This window comes from Sapajus apella, unplaced genomic scaffold (assembly GCF_009761245.1).
Source record: "Sapajus apella isolate SASKATOON/1434 unplaced genomic scaffold, GSC_monkey_1.0 scaffold22, whole genome shotgun sequence".
In the NCBI taxonomy this organism is placed as follows: Eukaryota; Metazoa; Chordata; class Mammalia; order Primates; family Cebidae; genus Sapajus; species Sapajus apella.
Window position 1 is genome coordinate 14919328 of NW_022436962.1, and position 25964 is coordinate 14945291.

General features: G+C 37.5%; 1 protein-coding gene across 4 annotated transcripts in view; it reads right to left on the reverse strand.

Moving 5' to 3' along the window:
* The window catches only part of LPGAT1 (lysophosphatidylglycerol acyltransferase 1), an 88023-nt gene that overhangs the window by 40630 nt on the left and 21429 nt on the right, over positions 1 to 25964 (reverse strand). For all 4 annotated transcript variants that reach the window (XM_032289164.1, XM_032289162.1, XM_032289165.1 and 1 more), the window contains 3 exons: positions 10085 to 10203; positions 5009 to 5104; positions 340 to 613 (listed from right to left, as the gene is read on the reverse strand). In XM_032289164.1, the coding sequence (XP_032145055.1) occupies positions 340 to 613; positions 5009 to 5104; positions 10085 to 10203 (489 nt within the window). The remainder of the gene's footprint in view (positions 1 to 339; positions 614 to 5008; positions 5105 to 10084; positions 10204 to 25964) is intronic.

Genomic DNA, 25964 nt, shown 5'->3' on the forward strand with positions numbered 1-25964 from the left:
AATTCCACTTCTAGGAATCTGTACTACAGAAATAGTTTCACCAATATGTAAAGATATTTATAAGAATGTTTACTGCAGCCATGGGAATGGCTCCATACAAGCAGGACAGGAGAAAGACATCTTTGACTTTATGCATTTCTGTATTATTTGAGAAGATTATTATAAGCATGGACTACTTTTGTAAATAGAAACTTTTAAATTACAGTTTCATCTTCTCCTTGAGTATTATTTTTATTTAACAAAAATTACAAATACAAAAAAACAATGACCATCTTCTCTAACTCCAGAAAATCCTTTAATTCCAACAAGGTAAAAAAAAAAAGCTAAAAACCATCATACCTAATTCTTTAGCATCTCCTCCTGCTGGACTTCCATTTTCCTGTTGTGCTACAAGTGCATTCAAAATAATTTTTGTTGCCCCAGACCTTGGCAGAGTAACGTGTGTAAGAAATGGCAAGTTATTTTTCTTGGCAAATGCCTGACTTGTTTCTCGCCTCTTCCTGAGGAAGCCCCCTTCTGGAAACAAAACAATCCATTTTCGATCTCTGCTCCTGTAATTATTTTCTAAGTGCTTCTTGAGAAGCAGCAGCTGTTGGTCACGGTAAGATCTTCCCTAGAAAGTACACACACATATAATAAGTACAGGTACATCCAAAATTAAAATGCCATAGAATTAAATAGAAATTACAGCTTCTAAATTAACATCCAATCATGTAATAGAATGGTGACTCTCACCCCCCTTACTTCCCTTTTTGACCACAGTGGTAAAAATAAGTTATTAGCACTTACGTAAATAAACCATTCTTTCTGAAGGAAAAGCAAATTGTTCTGATTGCTCTTGAAAGTTCAGTCATTCATCAATTCATTGACTGCTTACTGAGTGCCTGATATGTACCATGCACTGTCCTAGGCACTAGACATAGAGGAGGAAATAAGAGAACTTCATGGAGCTTACACTCTAGTTTGGGAAGCTGGTAAATGTGGGATGCAAATTCAACTAGTAATATGTGTTAGAAAAGAGTAAACGGATAGAAAAGGTCAAGAGGGTCAGAGAAAGCTCCTATGAGGTGACATTTGAGCAGAGTTGATAATGTGAGGGAATAAGTCATGTGAAGATGCAAGGCAGAATATTTCAGGTGACAAGAATGAAAAGGACAAAGGTCATTTGGTGGGAACGAGTTTGGCATGTTCAAAGAAGAGCACTAAGGCTAGAGTGGCTGAAGTGTGATAAACAAGAAAGTCAGTGGTAAGAGATGAAACTGTAGAGCGAGGTGGAGACAAAATGAGAAGAGCTTTATGCATGGTAAGTCATTTTGGAAGAGACATCTTTGGATAGTTTTGCACAAGAAAGTGTTATAATCTTATTCATGTTTAAAAAATCTGACCAGCCTGGGCAAATGGTGAAACCCCATCTATAGAAAAAATACAAAAATTAGCCAGGTACAGTGGTACATGTCGGTGGTTCCAGCTACTCAGGAGGCTGAGGTGGGAGGATCACCTTTGCCCACATGAGGCTGCAGTGAGCCCTGATGGCACCACTGCACTCCAGCCTGGGTGACAGAGTGAGACCCTGTCTCAAAAAAAAAGAAAAAAGAAAATCTGCTGGCTGGCTCCTGTGACCAAAAGACTACAGGAGCTAAGTCAGAAGACTTGCAGTATTCCACACAAGGGAATTTGATGAGATTCAATTATATCATATTGACGATAAGTAGTTACATTTGGGAAAAAATGTGAAAGTAAGGCTAAAAAGACATTCTAACGGACTGTATCTTAGTTGAGAGGAAAATAGAGAAAAGAAAATGATCTGAAGTCTAAAAAGAAGAATCCAGAAAAACTTGCAGGAAGGCCCAAAGATTACAACTAAATATTACAAAGATTCTTTCTTTCAGTGTGATCAGTTTGCCAACAATCTTCCAGCCAATAAAACTACAGAAGCTCCTCAAAATAATTAGTATGCTTTCAGTCTTTACATTCCAAATGTATCCCAAATGGAAAACAACTAAGACATTTTCTTAGTCAGTTTACTGAGATGAATTGATTATGATTAAAATAGTTATTAAGTTCTCAAGATGATATGTAAAATATTTTTGCTATTCTTGGAAAAGCTTGTCAAAATGGTCTAGTAGCAAAGTCTTAAGATAATTTTTCTTTTTTTTTTTTTTTTTTAAGACGGAGTTTTTCTCTTGTTTCCCCGGCTGGAGTGCAATGGCGCGATCTCGACTCACCGCAACCTCCGCCTCCTGGGTTCAGGCAATTCTCCTGCCTCAGCCTCCTGAGTAGCTGGGATTACAGGCACGCACCACCATGCCCAGCTAATTTTTTGTATTTTTGGTAGAGACGGGGTTTCACCATGTTGACCAGGATGGTCTCGATCTCTTGACCTCGTGATCCACCCGCCTCGGCCTCCCAAAGTGCTGGGATTACAGGCTTGAGCCACCGCGCCCCGCTGATAATTTTTCTTTTAAATATTAATACTTTTTCCCTTTCTTCCCCTCATGTTTTAGATTTTTATTACTAATCTATCAGGGGAAAAAAATGTTGCTCTTTAAACATAAATTTGCAAACTTTCCAGATATTTTGAAATGTAATCTTTATGTAAACAAAACTTCACATAGTAATCACAAGAAAATATTTTGGAGTACCTAATTTTCGACTTTTATCTAAAAGCCCACTGATAATTTAGTATAATTTAGCCTTTTTTTCTTTCTTTCTTTTTTTTTTTTTTTTTTTTTTTGAGATGGAATCTCACTGTGTCGCCCAGGCTGGAGTGCAGTGACGCAATCTTGGCTCACTGCAATCTCCACCTCCCAGGTTCAAGTGATACTCCTGTCTCAGCTTCCCAAGTAGGTGGGAATACAGGTGTGTGCCACCATGCCCTGCTAATTTTTTTTTTTTGAGACAGAGTTTCGCTCTTGTTACCCAGGCTGGAGTGCAATGGCGCAATCTCGGCTCACCGCAACCTCCGCCTCCTGGGTTCAGGCAATTCTCCTGCCTCAGCCTCCTGAGTAGCTGGGATTACAGGCATGCGCCACCATGCCCAGCTAATTTTTTGTAGTTTTAGTAGAGACGGGGTTTCACCGCGTTGACCAGGATGGTCTCGATCTTTTGACCTCGTGATCCACCCGCCTCGGCCTCCCAAAGTGCTGGGATTACAGGCTTGAGCCACCGCGCCCGGCCTAATTTTTGTATTTTTAGTAGAGATGGGGTTTCACCATGTTGGCCAGACTGGTCTTGAACTCCTGGCCTCAAGTGATCTGCCCATCTCGGCCTCCCAATGTGCTGAGATTACAGACATGAGCCACCATGCCCAGCCTCTTTTCTTGATGCCTGAGGATCATCATTAGAGTCAACTGTTACGCTATACTGTACATTCAACCATTTCCTAAGGGTGGAAATGAGGTAAGGTGCTGAACTAGCTTTTCCACTGGATCCCTGAGACTGCTAAGCTTTCTAATTGTTGGCTTTGCTGCCTTCTCTGAAATATTAGGCTAGGAGGATCTTTGTTAGGTTGTCCTGATCAGTTTATTTTGTCTTGACCTTGTGTCTCATCCCCATTGCCACTTCTTGTGGTTCCAGGCTATGCTTGTATTTGTTTCTCTGCTCAGAAGAATAAAGGGTGTTTCCAATAAGAAATGATATAATGTCCAGTACATAAAACTGTCTGGAGTCAAGTATATGTGTTCTGTGACACCTATTTTCATTGAACTTAGAAGTTTTTCTGCTCACTTCCAGTTTATTTCTGAATTTGTGGTTCTTGGAAAAGGCTTAATTAGATTCACCAGTTATTCAGAAGTAATCATTATGTGCAAAGCACCATACAATCCAGGTTGTTAAATATGTAAACACCAAATGAGTGTGGTATTATCATACACAAAAGCTCTTACATACCATGTTTCAGTTATCCATTTTGGTGAAAATAAAGCATGTAATACTAGTAACAAATCAAGAAAATAATGTAGTGCTGATAAAAGACTATGATTCTTCTTTCTACACTAGTTTTAATGCTTGGGACTTCCCAATTCACTTTCCTCCATCAAATTCGTACCTATTTGTTAAAACTTGTGCCAAATATCATCTTCTCTAAAGTTTTTCTGGATTCACATAAATCTGATATACTTACTTTTCCCACTATGAACTCCCAAAACATCTCCTATTATTATTATATTATTTGTTAATTTATTTAATAATATGCCTACCAGTAATTTAGATATCTTCTACATTATACAACAGTGCCTTGTAAATAAAAATAATAGTGATACAACAGCAGTAATCAATATAAAAATGATGATGAAGGTAGCCGACGCTATTTTGAGTACTTTATAGGTATTACTTCACTTAATCCCCACAACAACCATTGAGGGGGATACTACATATTATTCAAATTTGGAAAATGAAGAAACTTGAGTGTTTAAATAATTTGCCCAATTCACATAGCTAAGAAACTGAATAGTGGGGAATGCTTACTCAACTAAATTATACCTTCTAAATGGGAGAAGAGATTGGAATATTTGCATGTTAAGCATTTTAATACTTATGCATGCTTAAATTTAGATTTAAAAAAGTGGTTAGGGAACAAAGATTCAGAGAAAGAGCTCCCTGAGGTGGGCACAGTGGCTCACACTTGTAATCCGAGCACTTTGGGAGGCCATGGCAGGTGGATCACTTGAGGCCAGGAGTTCGAGACCAGCCTAGCCAACATGGTGAAACCTCATCTCTACTAAAAATACAAAAATTAGTTGGGCGCAGTGGCATACCTATAGTCCCAGTTACTCCAAAGGCTGTGGCATGAGAACCACTTGAACCCAGGAAGTGGAGGTTACAGTGAGTCAAGATGGTGCTACTGCACTCTAGCCTGGGCAACAGAGTGACACTCGGTCTCAAAAAGAGCTCCCTGAGATCAGTTAGAACTAGCCCTACCTATTATAATTGATTTTGTTATACCCCTTTTTATAATAAAGAATCAAACTGACCAGGCTATCACTGTGGGGAAAAAATGCTCATTGCTTACCTGTCTTATAAAGAAGTCTCCATGAACTAGAGAAACAATTCCAAAGTTTGTGTACTTAAAAATATGATCCATCAACCACATCATTTGAGCGACAACCTAAAATATTTAAAAGCAAGAAATAATATTGGATAGAAGAAACCTGACTTATAGTCTAGCCAAGTCTCCAAGCTTTAAGTATAATCATCCAAGCATACTTTTAATTAACCAAAATATCTTAAATCTAACTCTATTTCTACAAACAAAGCACAGTTACTAATAGAATCTACATGAAAAATTACAGGTCTTGATTCCAAGTCTTCAAATCCTAAGTCACAGGTACATAAATCACTGTATAAAAAATGAAACTGAATCAACTTCTTAAATTTGGACATAATGATTTCAAATGTGTTCTACTCTAAACAAAGTCTCTGGTAATTCTTACATAACTTATAAAATTATTTTGAAACAATACAAAAGTGGTTAACAAGACTATACATGTAATGAACATTCACTTGTGGCTTTTTAAAATCTGAGTGTAGCTTCATAGCTAAAATATAAAAACTTAAGTGTACAAAATAAAACATTTAAAAATTAATATATTAATTTTTAATTAATAAATCATTTAATTAATAAAAATTCTAAAATATAGAATGATTTACATATTCTATTATGAAGAATATTTGTTGGTTTATGCAAAGTCATGCTCTTTGCCAGGATTAAAATATCTGTAGTGCCTCAGTCCTTAAACCCAAAAATATTATCCACTACTGATAAGATTTAATACCTATATCGACAGCAGAAGACTTTCACGCAAATTTAAAAATTAAAAGTACAGGCCGGGCACAGTGGCTCACACCTGTAATCCCCACACTTTGGGAGGCCAAGGCAGGTGGATCATTTGAGGTCAGGAGTTTGAGACTAGCTTGGTCAACATGTGAAACCCCATCTCTACTAAAATGCAAAAATTAGCCAGGCATGGTGGTGCATGTCTGTAATCTCAGCTACTCAGTAGGCTGAGGCAGGAGAATTGTTCTTTCTTGTTGAGGAAATAGCATTTCTTGTTATAAGCCTTAACTAAAGTGAAAGCTATAAACTCAATCAAGTATGCAACGAGTTCTACTTTGGTTTCCCATGGGAACAATAGATGTAAACATCATCCCTAAGAACCAAATTATGTGAACTTGCACGTATGGAAAAAACTAAAACACTGATATCCATATGCTGCTTTTATAAAAGCATTGTAAAAGCCCACAGATGATATAATATTACAGCTTCTGCCTTAGTTTTCCAGCTACACAACTCCTACTCCATCAGCTTTACTATATTAAATCACTTTTTTAAAAAATGAAGGTATGTGCCTAGTAAAGAAAGAACTGATTCCTCAGGCAACTAATACAGAGTAAGATAATCACCAGCATCCCATCTTGTTTTGCTTTGCAATGATGATTACAGTACTTCGTTTAAATAAACTGAGATTTGGACTAAATAAAATTTGTTGAAAAGTGTCCCCAAACAAACAAAAGGCAGTGGATTCAACCTATAAAGCCTTTTAGCTTTAGATACATTATGTAGTTGTAATTTACCGACTTCTGGGTTTTAAATGCCAAATAAGTAGCTTTTATATTTAACCTTCCATTCATGGTGGATTTATCTCTTCAGTTAGAAGGGTCACTTAAAACACATAAATTCAGTAAAGATAGCCACGCTATCTTCTGGATTTGTATGAATAGCTCTGTTCCAACTTATTTTAGGGAAAATGTTATAAGTTAATAAATGTTTATAAAACATTTAATAAAGTTCTTTTGACAGAAATAAAAATGCTTAGCTTTGTCATGGGCCAAGACAATTCACAGACACTTATTAAAAAGGTACTAACACTTTCAGAAAATACAATTAATGCTTTGTTTCATATTTTTCAAAAAAAGGATCAGTAAACATAAGCTGCCTAAATCAACTCTGTCAATGTTTGATAGGTCTGTCACTCAGAGCTTTTCCATTATTTCTAAGAGACAAAATCAATCTATATCAATTATTCTTTATCTGGATGCACAGATTTTCTACATATCAAAACATCGTCTAGAGAGGTAAATAAATGACTGCACTCTCTTTGTCCTTTTGAAATTATAATATGGTCAATGCTTTTCCATTGGGTGAGTATGGAAACTGCAGGATAATTTTGGTTGTCACAATGACCAAGGAGTGCTACTAGAATTTAGTATGCAGCAGTTGGGTACACAAAATATCTGGCAATGCCCAGGGACAGTTCTGAACAACAGTGTTTGTTGTCCTAATAAAATGCCAACAGTACTCCCACTGAGAAACTGATGGGGGCTTCAAGAAGTCTCTCAAATTCAAAAGCTATGTTACAATTACATTACTATCAAAGTAGTATTTTTTAACTGGCCCACAACAGCCTTCCTTCTTTGAATGTATCCATAACATATAAAATAAATCAAGTAAACACTCCTACTAGTAAATACAAATTAATATTGCTCTGTAATTATTAGGCAGCAGGGAAAAATTATAATGCTTCCACTCCTATATTTCTCAGTTACTCCTTTATGAAAAAAATTAAAAATCCTTCTAGATTTCAAATTATTCAATATTATCAGAGCAATAATATTTATAAATATATTTATAAATATAAATAATATTCAATATTATTTAGAATGCTCAGTATTAACTAATCTGAAAATGGAAAATTACTTGGGACAGAAAAATGAACCTAGCAAACTAACTCAAATATTTTTATAAAAGTAAACAAACCAACCAAACTTTCTTTTGTCCACATGACTGGGGAGTTTCAAATTACCTAATACTCTGGTTAATACAGTTATCATCCATGCCAAACTGGTGTTAGAATACAGTTAGACCTATTTATATTGACCATTTTAATCATCCTTTTAGATTAAAAAAATGCTTAAGGACATTGTAGGCCCTAAGGATAATCACTATAAATGTAATGATCCCATCTGTAAGAATAATAATGTTAACTAATTGAAGCTTCTCTTTCATACAAAGCCAAATCAACTAGTTGTGCAAAATTTTAACATTATGAACTTAGATGAGAGGCAATAAATCTCATAAGTGCAAATATAACTATACAGTGATTTTTTTTAACAATTCAAGATCCATAATATAAGAAAAGACTTAATTTATTCCACATTTCAGCAAGATTATGCCACTGCTTTTCAGATAAATAAGAAAAACAGATACTACAATAATCAAACATATTTTTCTTAAATCTCCTCTCATTTTCTGACCCTACCCAGTCAATCAAAGTGACCCTACCTAGTCAATCAAAATCTCTGGAACCTAAACACACCAGAGTTTGTTATCACTTAAATGTTTTTGTCAAGATTGTTTCATTAACAAAGAAGTCCTTGCTTTACCACTCTACCTAACTAAATTCTACTTGTCCTTAAAGGACAAGTTTATGTTCTCTCTCCTTCATAAAGTTTTCTGTGTCCATCAGGTACACAGTAAACTTATCCTCCACTGAAGCCATCTCACTTTGCAATTAAGTATTGTTTATGGCTCATGCCTGTAATCCCAGCACTATGAGAGGCTGAGGTGGGCAGATCACCTGAGGTCAGGAGTTTGAGATAATCAGCCTGGCCAACATGGCAAAACCCCATCTCTACTAAAAATACAAAAATTATCCGGGCATGGTACCTATGCCCCTAGTCCGAGCTGCTTGGGAGGCTTAGGCATGAGAATTGCTTGAACCGGGGAGGCGGAGGTTGCAGCAAGCCAAGATTGCACCACTGCACTCTAGCCTGGGCAACAGCGCAAGACTGTGTCCAAAAAACAAACAAAAAAAAGCATTGTTTGTGATACCCTTTTCCACCTGCCACTAAGGTATTGGCACCTTGATGAGAAGAAGGGTACCTTATAGGATGGTGTTTATATGTTTTATAGTCACTGATCATAATAATTAAGCCCTTAATGAACTTTCATCGATTTAATTATTTACTATTAGGTCACACATTAACTCCATTAATTTCTATATTTTCCATTTATTTAGTTTTCTATGAACATAACCTCTTTAACTTCTAAGGTGAAAATTCTCTTAAGGCTAAAAGCTGAATTTATTTTTTAAATCCACTCGGTTTATAAATATTTATTCCATCATAAGCATTCTCCCCACCTTTTGTTTTAGAGATCAGGTCTTGCTGTGTTGCCCAGGCTGGAGTGCAGTGGATCACAGGCATGATCCCACTACTGATCAGCACAGGAGTTTTGGCCTGCTTCATTTCCAGCCTGAGCTGGTTCACCCTCCTTGGGCAAGCTAGTTGTTCCCTGTTCCCAGGAAGTCACCATATTTATCCTCAACTTAGTGCAGACACCCTATCACTATAGAGAACTACAGCCCAAACTCCTGGGCTCAAGCGATCCTCCCGCCTCAGCCTCCCAAGTAGCTGAGACGACCAGTGGCACCACTTTGTAGGCCAAAGCTGCTTTTTGTGTTTGTAGTTTTCAAATTGTTAATTCACTTCTTCCCCTCCAGATAGCCCTCAACTTGAACTATATTAACCTGCTTTCATCCCAGTTACTATTTTTAAAAAGTCTTATTGAAACATAATTCACATTGTCCCAGTTTTTTTTTAAAGTCTCTAAATCCCCCTTCTGGGTGACTTAGAATGATATATTTTTCCTTTTAATATTTTCTAAATTTTTAAAGTATACATATTAAAGTCTATGTCTATATTCCAAAGAATAGTAAGATATTTGAACAGATTCCTTTTTTTTTTTTTTTTTTTTTTTTTTGAGACAGAGTCTTGCTCTGTTGCCAGACTGGAATGCAGTGGCCCAATCTTGGCTCATTGCAACCTCCACCCCTCCAGGTTCAAGTGATTCTCCTGCCTCAGCCTCCCGAGTAGCTGCGACTACAGGTGCACGCCACCATGCCCAGCTAATTTTTGTATTTTTAGTAGAGACAGAGTTTCAACATGTTGGCCAGGAGGGTCTTTATCTCTTGACCTTGTGATTAGCCTCCCAAAGTGCTGGGATTACAGGTGTGAGCCACCACGGCTGAATGAATTACTTTTTACCTTCCTTTCTGGATTTCTACCTACTGCCTTCAGGGTAGCTTACCAGTCCTTTGTCCTGGAGGCACATCATCAGTGTGCACACATCTCCTGTTGCCTGATGATTCACCAACATCACTGCTTCATCTTTTGAAACTGCTTTAATATCTTCTCCCCATTCCATCACTGTAAGAATAAAAAGTTTCAAAGCTGTCATTTTAAAGATTTTTATATTATCAGAAACCTTATATTAGAAAAAACTGATGTACATTAATGATGATACATATTAATGATGATACATCACCTAGCTAAAATGTCTGAAAGTTTAGAACTAAGTGTATTTCCTATACACTTAAATCAGAATGTTAATACAATTTTTATAGAGTCCCCGAATAGATATTAAAATATAAAATAGTCATACTTTTTATTTTGAGACAGAGTCTAACTCTGTCACCCAGGCTGGAGTGTAGTGGTGCAATCTCAGCTCACTGTAACCTCCACCTCCCGGGTTCAAGCAATTCTCCTGCCTCAGCCTTCCAAGTAGCTGGGATTACAGGTGCACACCACCACACCCAGCTAATTTTTGTATTTTTGGTAGAGACGGGGTTTCACCGTGTTGGCCAGGCTGGTCTTGAACTCCTGACCTCAAGTGATCCAACTGCCTCAGCCTTCCAAAGTCCTAGGATTACAGGCATGAGCCACCATGCCCAGCCATGGTCCTACCTTTGATCTACAAGTTTTATTTCCTAGAATTTATCCTATAGGAACTTTTGTTCAAATAAGCAAAGATATACGTATAAAGAATGTTTATCACAACTTAAATGTTCACCAACAAGGGAATGGACTAGAAAATTATGATGTAATAGGAGAGTATAAATCCACTAAAAGAATACAGGAAATCTCTATTGACTAACTCAAAAAAGACATATTATGAACTAAACAAAGCAAATCACAGAACAGTAAATATAGCATGATCCCATCTTTTTAAAGCAGGAATACAATTTATGTGTTGTTCAATGCACTGAAAAAAGTCTAGAAAAATAAATTTCAAACTGTTAATATTAATCATTGATGAGAGGTGGTTCCCAACCCTCCAAATTCTACTTTAATAAGAAAATATTCAGACATAATAATATATACTTTCATTTCAAAATAAGAAAACTAATAAAAATGACAATTTATTTGAAGTTATCAGATGAAAAGTCACTGCACCAAAACCTATACTCTAAGGTAAACAGTGCTATTTCTATGTAGTTATGCCAAATTTCATTTATTTATTTTTAATTTTTTTTCAGACAGGATCTTGCTCTATTACCTTGGCTGGAGTGCAATGGTGCAATCATGGCTCACTGCAGCTTCAAGCTCCCTGGGCTCAGTGATCCTCCCACCTCAGCCTCCCAAGCAGCCAGGACTACAGGTATGTGTCACCATGCCCAGCTAATTTCTTTTTTTTTTTTTTTTGAGACAAAATTTTGCTCTGGTTGCCCAGCCTGGAGTGCAATGACACAATCTCAGCTCACCACAACCTCCCACCTCCCGGGTTCAAGTGATTTTCCTGCCTTGGCCTCCCCAGTAACTCGAATCACAGGGGTGCACCACCACACCCGACCAATTTTGTATTTTTAGTAGAGATGGGGTTTCACCGTGTTGCCCAGGCTAGTCTCAAACTCTTGATCTCAGGTGATCTGCCCTCTTTGGCTTCCCAAAGTGCTGGGATTACAGGTGTGCCCACAGCACCTGGCCATAATTTTTGTTTTTTGTTTTTTGTTTTGTAGAGACAGTGTTTTGCCATGTTGCCCAAGCTGGTCTCAAACTCCTGGGCTCAAGCAATCCACTAGCCTCAGCGTCTCAAGGTATTGAGATTATTGGCATGAGTCACTGCACTCGGCCACCTCATTTTATACTAAATTTACTTCAAGCATCACTTTTCAAACATCAGCATTCCACAAAGAAGCTTCTAGCATTTTTTGATATGAATTACCAAAGGCTGATTCTACGTCAGTATTCTCTTTTACCCTATCCTTATCTTACTCACTGCTACAAGGAAAGAAGTCAAGCCACCTCTATGAAAAAGCTCTGGATGAAATAGAGATGGGGAGACCTATTTGGAAGTCAATTTTGCATTATATTTCAAAATTAATAAATTTAATTTTGCACAAACTTTTTAACCTAGCAATTCTACTTCTAGAAATTTACCCTACAGATATACTCATTTATGTGCAAAATGACATGTACACAAGGCTACTTATCACAGCTTTGATTATAAAAGCAAAGGTGAAAACAACTAGAAAGGGAGACTAGCTCAAATTCATAGAAACAGTAGAATGGTGGTTGCTGGGGGAGGGGGAAATTATTGTTTAATGAGTACAGTGTTTCAGTTTTACAAGATGGAAAAGTTTTAGATATTGGTTTCACAACAATGTGCATATACTTAACAAAACTGAACTGTACACTTAAAAAATTAAGATGGTGAATTTTATGTTAGTGTATTTTACCACAATTAAAAATATTTTAAGGGGCACCAGCTAAATAAATTATGATATATGTATGCAATGAAATATTATGTAAACATAGCACTTAGGTACTAATATGGAATGATATACTTTAAGTAATAAAAGCAAAGTTTAGAATAGAAGAGAGATGCCACTAGTTGTGTTTTTAAAAAGGACAGAGAATATACTAACCAAATGAAAACTCCCCATATGCCCCTGTTGACAACCCTCCAATGGAGACACACAGACATACAAACACACAAACACACACATATACATATTTCATTAATTCATTCTTCATTCAATAAATCAGCATCAGGCACGGTTAGATGTTGTGGATATAAAATAAATAAGAACATTTCAAGTATTATTCTGAGGTGAACAGCAGTTAAAACTCAAGAAAAGTCTAGCTTGGTTCTATAAATAGTGGGCTATTAAGAGGTAATGTGGAAAGTTTTCTGGCTCTCCATCTGTACTAATAGATGTTTCACAACCAAATAGTCCTTTAATGCAATCTGTGCTACATGAATGGAAAAAACTAGATACCTAGGCCCATGCAGTGGGAAAGCAGATATGTCAATATAACTGCAAATAAAAATAAATTTTTTACATAAAATGTATCTTACCTGTTTGCTTTATATAAATCAGATAAATCTAGTAAGTATGACTGGTTTAAATATGAAAATATGAACTGAATTTGGATCCCTCTGTAACGTGTTGAACAGTATACTCCAAAAATTCATGTCCACCCAGAATCTGTGAATCAAGATGAGGTTATGCTGAATTAGGGCGGGCCCTAAACCTAAATTCAATATGATTGGAGTCCTTATAAGATGAGGAAAATATGGTCAGAGAGACACACAGAGAGATCATCATGTGATGACAGAGGCAGAGACTGAAGTGACAAGCCAAGGGACACCAAGGATGGTGGACAGCCACCAGAAGCTGAAGAGGCAAAGGAAGAGTCCCCCGAGAGTCTTTTGAGGGAGCAAGGCCCTGCTGACACCTTGATTTCAAGACTTCTAACATCTAGAACTGTGAAACAATAAATAGCTGCTGTAAACCACCCAGTTTGTGGTAACTTGTTATAGCAGCCCTAAGGAATTAATATAATCCCTCCCTCAATTTTCCCCATCCTCTCTCTCCCCTTTCCATTCTATTTCCCCCAAAATTATAGTCTTTCTTTTCTTATCAAGTATAGAAAAAGAATTGCATTACACTTTTAATATTCAGATTATACATAATCTAATATTATATATTATAAATGGTTTTTAATGTTCACTTCTAAATACTTTCAGAAATCATACTTTAAAGTATAATTATTAAGAGTTAATCCACTACATGTTTTATCTGTCAACCAGAACTTAGCCAAAATTTATTTTCAGACTAAATGTCAATTTACGAAGACTCACATATCATGTTAAATCAAAAAGTGAAGACGGTTGGGTATGGTGGCTCACACCTGTAATCTCAGAACTTTGGGAGGCCGAGGCAGGCAGATCACATGTTGACCAGCGTGGCCAACGTGGTGAAACCCCATCTCTACTAAAAATACAAAAATTAGCAGGTGTGGTGGCATACATCTGTAATCTCAGCTACATGAGAGGCTAAGGCACAAAAATCACTTGAACCTAGGAAGCAAAGGTTGCAGTGAGCCGAGATTGTGCTACTGCACTCCAGCCTGGGCAACAGAGCGAGACACTGTCTCAAAAAAAAAAAAAAAAAGAAAGAAAAGAAAAAAAGGGAAGCTACCTGGATCAACTTGTCTTTTCTTTTCTTTTTTTGAGTCAGGGTCTCACTATGTTGCCCAATCTGGTCTTGGACACCTGGGCTCAAGCGATCCTCCTGTCTCGGCCTCCTAAAGTGCTGGGATGATAGGCATGAGCCACCATACTCAGTTTGGATCAACTTTTTACCAAGAAATTATCCTGAGGTAGCAATAAGGTCATGTTGAATTTTATAATAATCCTAATTTTATTCAACAACAAATATTTCTAATATATATGGTATTCTTCTTTTAGAATATAATTTAAGGACCACTGTTAGAAAATTAAATGACTAACAAAAGCAAGATTAAAATGTTTGCAGCAAAAAGGCAATTTATTACACAGATGAAGTAGCTATGCTCCTCAGATTATGCCCTACAATCCTAGGACCTGTAAATACAGTAATAAAGCTAATATCCTAACCAAGGGATAGAAAAGAAGCTATGGACGCCTGCCAGTTCTTACACTGCACTTGATTAGAAGAACAAAAATATTCTAACACATTGCTCTATGAAGTGAATTCTCAAAAAAGAATTGGGTCAGGTCCACTATTTCCAAAGGAAGAAAGGACAACTGAATAAAAACTGGAAGAAAAATTTTCCAATTTTAATATGTTTTAAAATTCTTATTGAAAAACCAAAGCTAAAGGTTATCATCTACTACATACACATAACACACACACACACACACACACACACACACACACACACACTCTCTCTCTCTCTCTCTCTCTCTCTCTCTCTCTCTCTAACATGTATATCAATACACTTTCCCCAAAAGTTATAGATTAGAATTAATTTGGACAGTTCACATCTCAAAAAGAAAATAGAAACAACAACCCATCAAAAACTCCTTAAAGACAGTGACACTAAAGCCATTATACTGACCTACGAAACAGAATTAATGTAGAGAAGAAAGGTTGCTTATTACGCCTGCAAGCCGATGCAACAAATTATTTTATCATTCTGTGCCTTCATTTGCTCATTTATAAAACAATAATAAAATTAATGCCACTTAAACATGTTGCAAAAATGAAGGAGATATAATTGATAGTATCATAGAGATCCTGGGTAATGGGATTATATGATAGTAAAGTCACTTTGGGAATCACTAGTAACTAAAAGAGCCCTATGCCTTCTGTGTCATGAAAATCAGTCTAATAGTAAAAAGTAAAGAGCCAGCTAGGCACGGTGCCTCACACCTATAATCCCAGCACTCTGGGAGGCTGAGGCAGGGAGACCCCTTGAGGCCAGGAGCTCAAGACCAGTCTGGGCAACAAAGCTGAGAATCTGTCTCTATAAAACTTTTTAAAATTAGCAGGGTGTGGTGGCACATACCTGTAGTCCTAGCTACTCTAGAGACGGAGGCAGAGGATCTCTTGTGCTCAGAAGCTCAAGGCTGTTGTGAACTGTGATCATGCCACTATACTCCAGTCTGGGTGACACATATAGATACTCTCTCAAAAAAAAAATTAGGGAGCCAAAATAATCCATAAGTGAATTTCACATAGCTGAAGAACTATGGTTTTAAGCAGTCTAGGTTTGAGGCAGACAGGATTGGATTCATCTGAGGGAGGGTTTTATAAAGAGTTAAGGTGTTAAGCCATGTGAAAGTGGCTCAAGGTACTGATTAATGGAGGGGAGACTGGTGAGGAAAAGAAGCCTTGCAACAAATGGCAGACTACCTAGAAAAGAAAGGGACGGAGGGCAATCATACATAGAGATGCTGATGCCACTCCCATCTCCACAACATTCTAGTAAAACTTCCCAAGGGAAGACCCAGACTTTTGAAAACCCTCCTGATACTTACTTCTAAATAAGAACCACTGGAATTGAAGTGCTGATAAGTTTAATTTTATTTATTTTAAAGCGAGTACATTGTACACACTAGCAAATCATGGTTAGTGTCCCTTTGGCACTTAAATTTTAAGAGGCTAAAATTTGAGAGGGTAAGGCTCAAGAGGTAGCTTTCGGAGGGGTTACATAACTAAAATAATAGTAGCAGATATTATTAAATAAACATTTAAGTAATAATATTAATAGCTAACATTTATGGAATGTTTATTATATGCCATGTACTAGTAATTAGTAATAGAAAATAATTTACATTATTTTCTGATTTAATCTTCATAAAATTCCAACCATACAGATACTATCATCCCCAATATGCAAATGATAAAAATGAGACATAAAAGGTTAAGCACTGTTTTCAAACTTACATAGTTAGGAAGGAGGGGAACTTGGATTCAAAAGCACAATATCATATTGTCACTGCTGTCATGCTTCAGGTCAAAGAACCTTAAGGACAGGAACTTGGATAAACTGCCCTTGCAGTCCCTAAAGTTGCCCATGATTATGCCAGGGAATAGGGTGGACAAGCCAAGTCTCAAAGTCTTCAACAAATAAGGATGCTGGATGGCAGCAATAAGGAGGGGTAGAGAGGCATATAGTCAAATAATCAAGTATTTTTTTCAATGGCAGTTGAATAATAACCAAGTCTAAAGGGGCAATGGGTGTCCATGAAAAAAAGTCGACATACTCTTTGGGTCCAGATGGGACATCTTAAATATAATATGCTCAATACAGAATGGCTCTTTTCTCTAGTCTTCCCCATCTTAGCAAAGAACACTGCTGTTCACCCAGTCATCTGAAGACGAAACCTATTTATCACTACTCCCTTTCCTTAATCTTCCACATTCAATCCATCTCTAAGTCCAGTGGACTACCTTCAAAACATATTCAGCATCCTCTATTTTTCTTCTTCTCTACTACTAGCATTCTTTTTTCTTAATGAGATAAGAGTCTCACTCTGTTGTCCAGGCTGGAGTGCAGTGGTGCCATCTCAGCTCACTGCAACCTCCCCTCTCTGGTTTAAATGATTCTCCTGCCTCAGCCTCCTGAGTAGCTGGAACTATAGGCATGTTCCACCACACCTGGCTAATTTTTTTAGATTTTATTTTAGTAGAGATGAGGTTTCACCATGTTGGCCAGGCTGGTCTTGAACTCCTGAATTCAGGTGATCTGCCCACCTTTGCCTCCAAAGTTCCAGGATTACAGGCATAAGCCACCACACCCGGCCTTCTCTACTACTACCATTCTAATCCAAGCCACCAATAACTCTTGCCTGGACTTCTGCAATGACTTCCTAACTCCACCTACCTACGTAAAAAAAATCTTTAAAATTCCAATTTCAAATATCATTAAAATCAGAAACACCCCTGGCAAGCATGAATTAGGAAAGAGCAGGAAAGTCAAAGATAATAACTGGAAATTAATGTTAACTGGCATTAAGATTTGCTTTGAATTAAACTTGTATTGTTTTCAAAGGGGGACTAGTGGCATTTTGGGTGAAGCAATTCTTTCTCCTACAGCTCATTAGTATTGCAAAACTTTTAGCTTGCCTGCCCAACAGCCTGTAACAACCCAAAAGGTAATTCTAAACATCCTGACTCCACCCCAATCTCCTTTGAGAACCACTAAGTTAAAGCGTCAAAATGAATTTATGCCTGCGGCAAAATCAAGGTGAGATTAAATAATAAGTGAGAATCATCCTAACAATATTAGGACTAAATAAACACATATTGCAAACAAAGATCCATCTCTATGATTCCCTCCCCTTCAACCACTAAGCTCCCAGGATATGACAGCCAAGAGTTTGGAACCATCTCCTCTAGGAAATCTGACTACCTCAAGAGGAAAGACCTAAAAATATTGAGATATGGGGTTCCCCAGTGAAATATTCCAGTAAGATCAACCTACAATGAGGCTCAATGTTGATAAGACACAACCACTTGCTTGTAGAGGTTTTATTTTAATCCCTTACTCTTAAAACAAGAACAGACAGCTGAAGGGGATGAGAAAAGCAGATGTGTGAAGGGCTCTCTGTTGTCCCCACTTCTGGCTTGAAACGAGGCATAAACTCCCCATGAATAAGTTAATCCCAAGATATTAGGAAGAAAACATTCTTATCACCAGGAATGGGGAGTCAACACGGAGATGAGTCTGCACAACAAACCATACTAAAATAATCCTTTCCTTCCATTAATTTCTCCCATGTAGTTCCCAGTCGCTTTCCTACAATTTGCCACCCTTAAAAGCTCAAACCCCATTCCTTCATCTAGTCACTTCTCTTCAATTTATTATCCTTCATTAAAATGGTATGTAAAGCCAGGCTTGGTGACTCACACCTGTAATCCCAGCACTAATACTGAGATGGGAGGATTGCTTGAGCCTAGGAGTTCAAGATCAGCATAGGCAACAAAGCAAGACCTCATCTCTACAAAAAGATTAAAAATAAACAAATTAACTGGGCATGCTAATGCATGCCTTTAGTCCTAGCTACTTGGGAGGCTAAGATGGGAGGATCACTTATGCCCAGGAGTTTGAGGCTACAGTGAGCTATGATCACACAACTGCACTCCAGCCTGGCAGACAGAGTGAGACCTTGTCTCTTAAAAAGAAAAGAAAGGTCAGGCACAGTGGCCACACCTGTAATCCCAGGACTTTGGGAGGCAGAGGAGGGCAGATCACTTGAGGTCAGGAGTTCAAGATCAGTCTAACCAACATGGTAAAACCTCATCTCTACTAAAAAAAAAAAAAAAATACAAAAAAATTGGCCGGGCATGGTGGCACACAACTGTAGTTCCAGCTACTTGGGAGGCTAAGGCAGAAGGATTGCTTGAACCTGAGGTGGAGGCTGCTGCGGTGAGCTGAGATTGCACCACTGCACTCCAGCCTGAGTAGCAGAGTGAAACTCTGTCTCAAAAACAGAAAAGAAAAAGGTATATAAAATCCTGAATCTAAATGCTTCTTTGGTGTTTTCACTTCTTTTCTATGAAGCCCCCTATGCCACATAAAAAATGCTAACATCAAATAAGATGTATATGCTTTTCTCCTGCCAATTCACGGGCCATACCTACGAAACCTGAGGGCAGAGGAAAAGCTTTTCCTCCCCTACATAGTCACATATTGCCAGAGACCTAAAAAAGGCTCTTAATGTGGAAGACAGAGCAAAGCAAACAGAAAAATAAAGAATCTGAGAAAACAGAGGCATTACACAAAAGAGAAAACTTCAAAAGAGACCAGCATTAATATCTATAATGAGGTAAGAGAAGAGATGATAATAACCATGAGACTAGAACAAGAAAAAAAAGGACCTGTTGGAAATTAACATAATTGTAAAAATAAAAGTATCAATACAAAAACTGAGTGATAAAGTTGAGATAATCTTCCAAACAGGAGATTTAAAAACAAGATGAAAAACAAGAAAGAATAGACTTGAACATTAGAAGGCAATTCTACAAAATCCAGCCCTCGAGTTCCAGAAAAAAGAACAGAGAAAAAGAAATCAAAGATATAGTTAAAGAGCATTTGAGTATGTAGATTTCCAGACTGACATGGGACATCAAACAGCTAGCACAGTGGATAAAAACAGACCTATAGCAAGACATACATCCCCATGAAATTTCAAAACAATAAATCAGAGAAGATCCAACAAACTGTAAAGAAAGGAAAAAAAAAACACATGTAAGGATAAGGATTCAGATAACTTTGAATTTCTCAATAGCTACTGAAAGCAAAAAATATTGTGGAGATTATTATTAAAATAATGATGATCGTCAAAATCCTGAAGAAAGGCTGGTCCAAAGGTAGTGAGTTATTCCAACTGATTGTTCACAAAGACTAAACTTGTTTTAATGCTTCACTCCTTCTCACTATTGCACTTGACTTGGGAAAAAAAAAGATAAAAATAAATCCCAAAGGAAAACTACTTTCAACCTAGAATAATCAGGTGCAAGCACAGAAAAATATTTTCAAATGTATTAACCACTTGCTCTCATGAAGCTATTGGATGATGTGCTTCACCAAAATGAGAAATAAACCAAGAAAGAGAAAGACATGTGACAAAAGAAACTGGGAATGCAATAAGGATTTCCAGGATTATAGGGAAGGAAGATAATCAAGATGTCGGCTGTATACCAGGCTTAGTGGATAACCAGTCCAAATTGGTGCAAGTTAGGCATTTCCCAGACAGACTTTCCAAAAAAGATGAAATTGGCAGAGCAGCATCTGAATGACTTAAGATCAAAAACTGAAAAGGAGTTGGGGGTGAATTAGTGATCATTTCATAGCAAAGTAAGCAAAAGAAGAAACAAAAATTATTAAATCTAGGGAAAACTCTGTGCAGGAAAGTAAAAGTAAACAGTTTCATACATAGCTCAGCTCTAAGTAGATTTACATATTCATAATAAAGAAAAACTCCAAATACTGATATCACCAAAATTACAATAAAATTCAAATATAAACTAGAAAATGTGCTTATTTTTCAGTCTTTTTTTTTTTTTTCCTCAGACAGTCTTGCTGTGTCGCCCAGACTGGAATGCAGTGATGCAATCTTGACTCACTGTGACCTCCATCTCCCAGGTTCAAACAATTCTTCTACCCCAGTCTCAAGTAGCTGGGACTACTGGCATGCACCACCACATACAGCTAATTTTTGTACTTTTTATAGAGACAGGGTTTTACTATATTGGCCACGTTGGTCTCAAACTCCTGACCTCAGGTGATCTGCCCACCTCAGCCTCCCAAAAGGCTGGGATTACAGGCATGAACCACCGTACCCACCCTCAAAATTGGCCTATTTTTATTTTTATTTTTTGAGATAGGGTCTTCCTCTGCTACCCAAATTGGAGTATAGTGACGCAATTATAGCTCACTGCAGTCTCAACCTCCCAGGCTCAAGTGATCCTCCTGTCTCAGACTCCTGTGTAGCTGGAATTACCTTACAGGTGTATGTAACCATGCCCTGCTATTTTTTTTTTTACTTTTTGTAGAGACAAGGTCTTGCTTTTTTGCCCATGCTGGTCTCAGACTCCAGGGCTCAAGCAATTCTCCCACCTTGGGCTCCCAAAGTGTTGGGATTACATGGGTGAGCCACCATGTCCAACAAAAATTTATTTTAAAAACGTTATGTTAAATAGGTTTCAAAAAAGATATGGCCTTCTGAATATTAAAATAACATATATTTATTGTAGTAAATCAGAACACTAAAAAATGCAAGGCAGAAAATTACCCCAAATCTCACTATCCAGGTGTAAGAAAACACTGGTATTTATCCTGCAGCAAGACTCAGCAAACTTTTTAGCCACTAGGGAAATAAAAATTAAAACTATGACAAGCTACCTTTATACATTTACTAAAACGAGTAAAATTTTAAAATATTGGCAATACCAAGAGCTAGTGAGGGTGCAGAACAACTAGAACATTGCTGATGGAATACAAGATGATATAGCCATTCTAGAAAATAGTTTGGCAGTTTCTCATGAAATTAAACATACATTCACAAGCTGACTCAGCCCACTTCTGGGTATTTACCCTGGAGTAGGACTCAGAAAACTTTTTCTGTAATGGGCCAAATTGTAAATATCTTTTTCCTCCAGATCAAAGTAATGATGGGGGACATTACTAAATGGACTGCACTCTTTTTGTTTCTTAAGTGTTTCTTTTATTCCTTTTACTGTCTAACAACTTCTCCCCTAAAGTAGCCTGGTTCAAATAATTGTGTTAAGCCACCGAGAGTTGAGGTAGCTAAGATTTTACATCTTAAGTTTCTTTCTACAGTATGTCCTCAATAACAGTACTTCCACCTGTACAAAATCCCCAACATGCTCAAAGGTTTCTTGTCCCATCCTTTTAAATAGCTCCTTTCATTTATGTATAAGTTGAGCAACAGAACACTACACTGAATTCAGAGATTCAAATGTAAATCAAAGGTCCTTTAATTTTATAACATTGGGAAAACTTTAAAAGTAATGGAATTTAGTAGTATCTGCTTTAGACTCCTCATATGGTTTGGCTGTCACCCTGCCCAAATCTCATCTTGAATTGTAGCTCCCATAATTCCCATGTGTGGTGGGAGGGACTGGGTGGGAGGTAATCGAGTCATGAGGGGTGGGTCTTTCCCATGCTGCTCTCATGATAGTGAATAAGTCTCACAAGATCTGATGGTTTTATAAAGAAGAGTTCCCTTACACAAGCTCTCTCTTGCCTGCTGCCATGTAAGACATGACTTTGCTCCTCATTTGCTTTCTACCATGATTGTGAGGCCCCCCCCAGCCACATGGAACTGTGAGTCAATCAAACCTCTTTCCTTTATAGATTACCCAGTCTTGGGTATGTACTAATACAATTCCTAAAATGAGTAAATGGAAAAAAGGATATTCTAACCTTTCCTAAGGGTAAAGGATTACACCAAATTGCCAGGAATAAGTGTACAACATGGATACCTCTCTGCTTTGCTCACAGAGCTCTAAAAAGCTTTAGAATTGAACTATTATATAAAGGTTTTGATCTTAAAGAAATTTAGAGCCAGAAAGGAATTCTGAGATTTTAAATCAAGTAGAAGAAACATAACTCTATGGTTCCTCCCTGCCTGACTGAATTAGTTGCAAAGAAAAACACAGATGGTAAATATAATTAATTTATACCACCTCCTGTTCACTATCCCTCAAAGCACTTATTGATGTATTCATTAATTCAACTAGTTTTATTTTCTTCAGAGACACAGGTTTCCACCACTGCAGAAGATATAAAAGTATACTAGAATTCTATCAAGAAGCGATTAACTAATATAATTCAAGAGAAAGTAGACCATGAGGGAAGATAGAGGGAGGCAAAAAAAAAAGAAAAGATAAAAACAGATAAACATTTTAAATAGTATATGCAATTTGCCTGCATTTCTAGTCAACAGATGTAGATCCTGGAGTACACATGAGACTGGAATCTTGAATATGCTGTTCCCTGTCATTTTCAGCTCTCATGCCCATCATCAGGCCAGCATCTCACTTAGCTGTGTGCCTTTTGTTTTTTTAACATATGTTTTCTTCCATATAAAACTTAAGTCAACTTTTAAACTGAGGTAATACAATCCCTGTCTTAAAGAAGTTTGCTCACTTATTGGGAATAAAAAACAAACTGTGAAATAACACAATACACATGAAAATATGTACCACAGAATCTAGGAAAAAAAGTCATTGTCAGCTGAAATATGAAAGGAAGAGATACCAAAGACGGAGGGAACATACCCAGGTAGAAACCTTCTTGGGGAGATAGCTGGTACTGAGAATAAGAGGAAATAAGATTATATCTTTAAATACAAATTCAGATTATAGGATTACTTTTAAAAGTCAGATACTAGACTTTAGGCCAGGGAATACAAAATTCCTGTTTTATCACCACACAGGTGACTGAATCAGAGGGAAGTAGACTTCCTGTATGACAACAGGGAACAGTGGGACTGTGTTTAAATAAAGACAACATTCACCACCCAAATTGGGGAGCCACTATTTAGTTCTAGTCTCTTGCTAATATTTAGAAACATGGACCCAGGCTACCATATCCTCCAATTCTTTAAAAGTAATTGGAAATCAAGAGTTTTTATGAAAGTTAAAGAAAGAGGACATTAACAATGAAGGAAGGTGTCTGAGCAAGCAGGGAGAAATGAAATTCAAACAAAAGAACTGGGTCTTGATAGGAGGGACATTCTACACTGCAGCAGAAAGAATAAAGGGAGGGAGCACCCAAAAGATAAAGCAGGCTTGGGCCAGGTTATTACAGCATCAGAATCCTTAACATCATGTTATAAACAACAGAAAGCCAGTAGGTAAAAGGAACTGATAACATGTGGGTCAGAAGGAAGGAATGATGAGCTGTTGGGAATGAGAGAGGCCAGTTTGCTAAATGGGGATTTTTTTGAAAGATAGGAGGATCTTGGCTGGGCATGGTGGCTCATGCCTGTAATCCAATACTTTGGGAGGCCAAGGTGGGTGAATCATTTGAAGCCAGGAGTTTGAGACAAGCCTGGCCAACATGTTGAAACCCTGTAACTACAAAAAAATACAAAAATTAGCCAGGCATGGTGGTTGTGCACACCTGTAGTCCCAGCTGCTCAGGAGGCTGAGGCACGAGAATCACTTGAACCTGGGAGGCGGTGGTTGCAGTGAGCCGAGATCCCACCACTGTACTCCAGCCTGGGTGACAGAGTGAGACTTGCCTAAAGAACAAAAAAGATGAGAGTATCTTTATATCCTGGAAGATATGAGTAAAGATAAAAGGAGATAGTATTAGTGAGATGAAGCAAGCAAGGTGGGATATTAACCCTGCAGAAGAGTCTATCTATAGATAAATAAGGCGTGAATAAATTAGGGGAGGGAGACAAGAAAAAAGAGGAAGTGTCCAGAGCACAGTTCCAAGCTACCAGGTAAACCCATGGCAAAGAGGTAATGAGAGGAGTTAAAAACTGACCTAGGAAAGAGAACTGCTCAGAAGGTTACTGCAAATGTAGATATCCTAAGTGAAACTGGGCTACACAAAGTTGGGGATTCCCCTTAAAATAAAAGAGCAGAAAGTAGAATGTAAGCATTCACACCAGCCAAATATCAAAGTTTTAAGCAAAGAAATTCATAGTTGGGGTTAATATATCCTCTGGCTTGAGGCTTGGCCACATTTCCAAATCTTGAAATCTAGAAAAGGAAAAGAATAAAGTATTAAGAATATACTGAAAGAGAACCAATTAATTGCATTTATACTACATGTTAGCAAAATTTTCCTATTTGAAAGGGCTTTCAATCTATATTTTCACAATTTCTACAAAACCCTGAAAGATATACCAGCTAGGTATTAAACTTATTTAAAGCTAAGGATCAGAGAAGATACTTGTGCAAGGTAATACTGTAAGTAAGCACTGTAAATCTGACTAGAATCCAGTGAAACCAAAACATAGGTAGCCTCTGTCTAATGAGATTACTAATCATTTAACTAAAAGTGAAGTGTGCTGTGTTTTCAGGCTTTAGAGGAGATCTTCAAAGATCAGCTCAGCTCTTGCCAGCTCTATCACTCACATCGTGCACGTTACCACAGGCCTTCATTTGGTCACTGATACTACCTTCCCTCGACAGGATTGTTTTCAACATTAAATAAGAAGTCACGTGCAAGTACTTGTTAAAAGGCCTGGCACAGCAGATACTCAATCAAGGTGTTTCTTCCCACTAGAAGCAGTACTGGTTATCTGTGTTGGCACAGAAGTTAGTCTCCCTACTGCAGAATGAAGTAAAAAGGCTTGGGCGAGCTTTCTTTTTAACAAGAAGTCTTATCGAAGGATAAACAGTTCTTAAGAGAATCAGAGAAATTAACCCAAACAGCAAACTACACATGGAAAACTCTAAGGTTTCAAGAATGATATTAATAGGATGATGAATGTAAGAATATGACACAGAGACAGGAAAGAATAAAAAGATTAACTAGAACACATTACAGGTATAAGGTTCTCACTGAGCAAGGAGCCCAAACCTAAAGTCCATAGGATCCGTAAATGGACTTCAGAGTTGTGACTCCTTGAACTATAAAATTGTGACCACGTGCAAAGGTTCTATGGAAAGCTGAAAAATGCACCCCTGCCCCTCACAACCCCAAAGAATCTATGTCAAATCCCTGGAACCTGTGAATGTTACTTTATATGATAAAAAGTGTGATTAAGAATCTTTAGAGGAAGTGCTTATCCTGGATTATCCAGATGGACCTTAAATCCAATGACAAGAGTCCTTGTATAAGACATACATGGAGAAGAAGGGGCAGCAACGTGACCCTGGAGGCTGAGGGTGAGTGATGCAGCCACAAGCCCAGGAACACAGCTC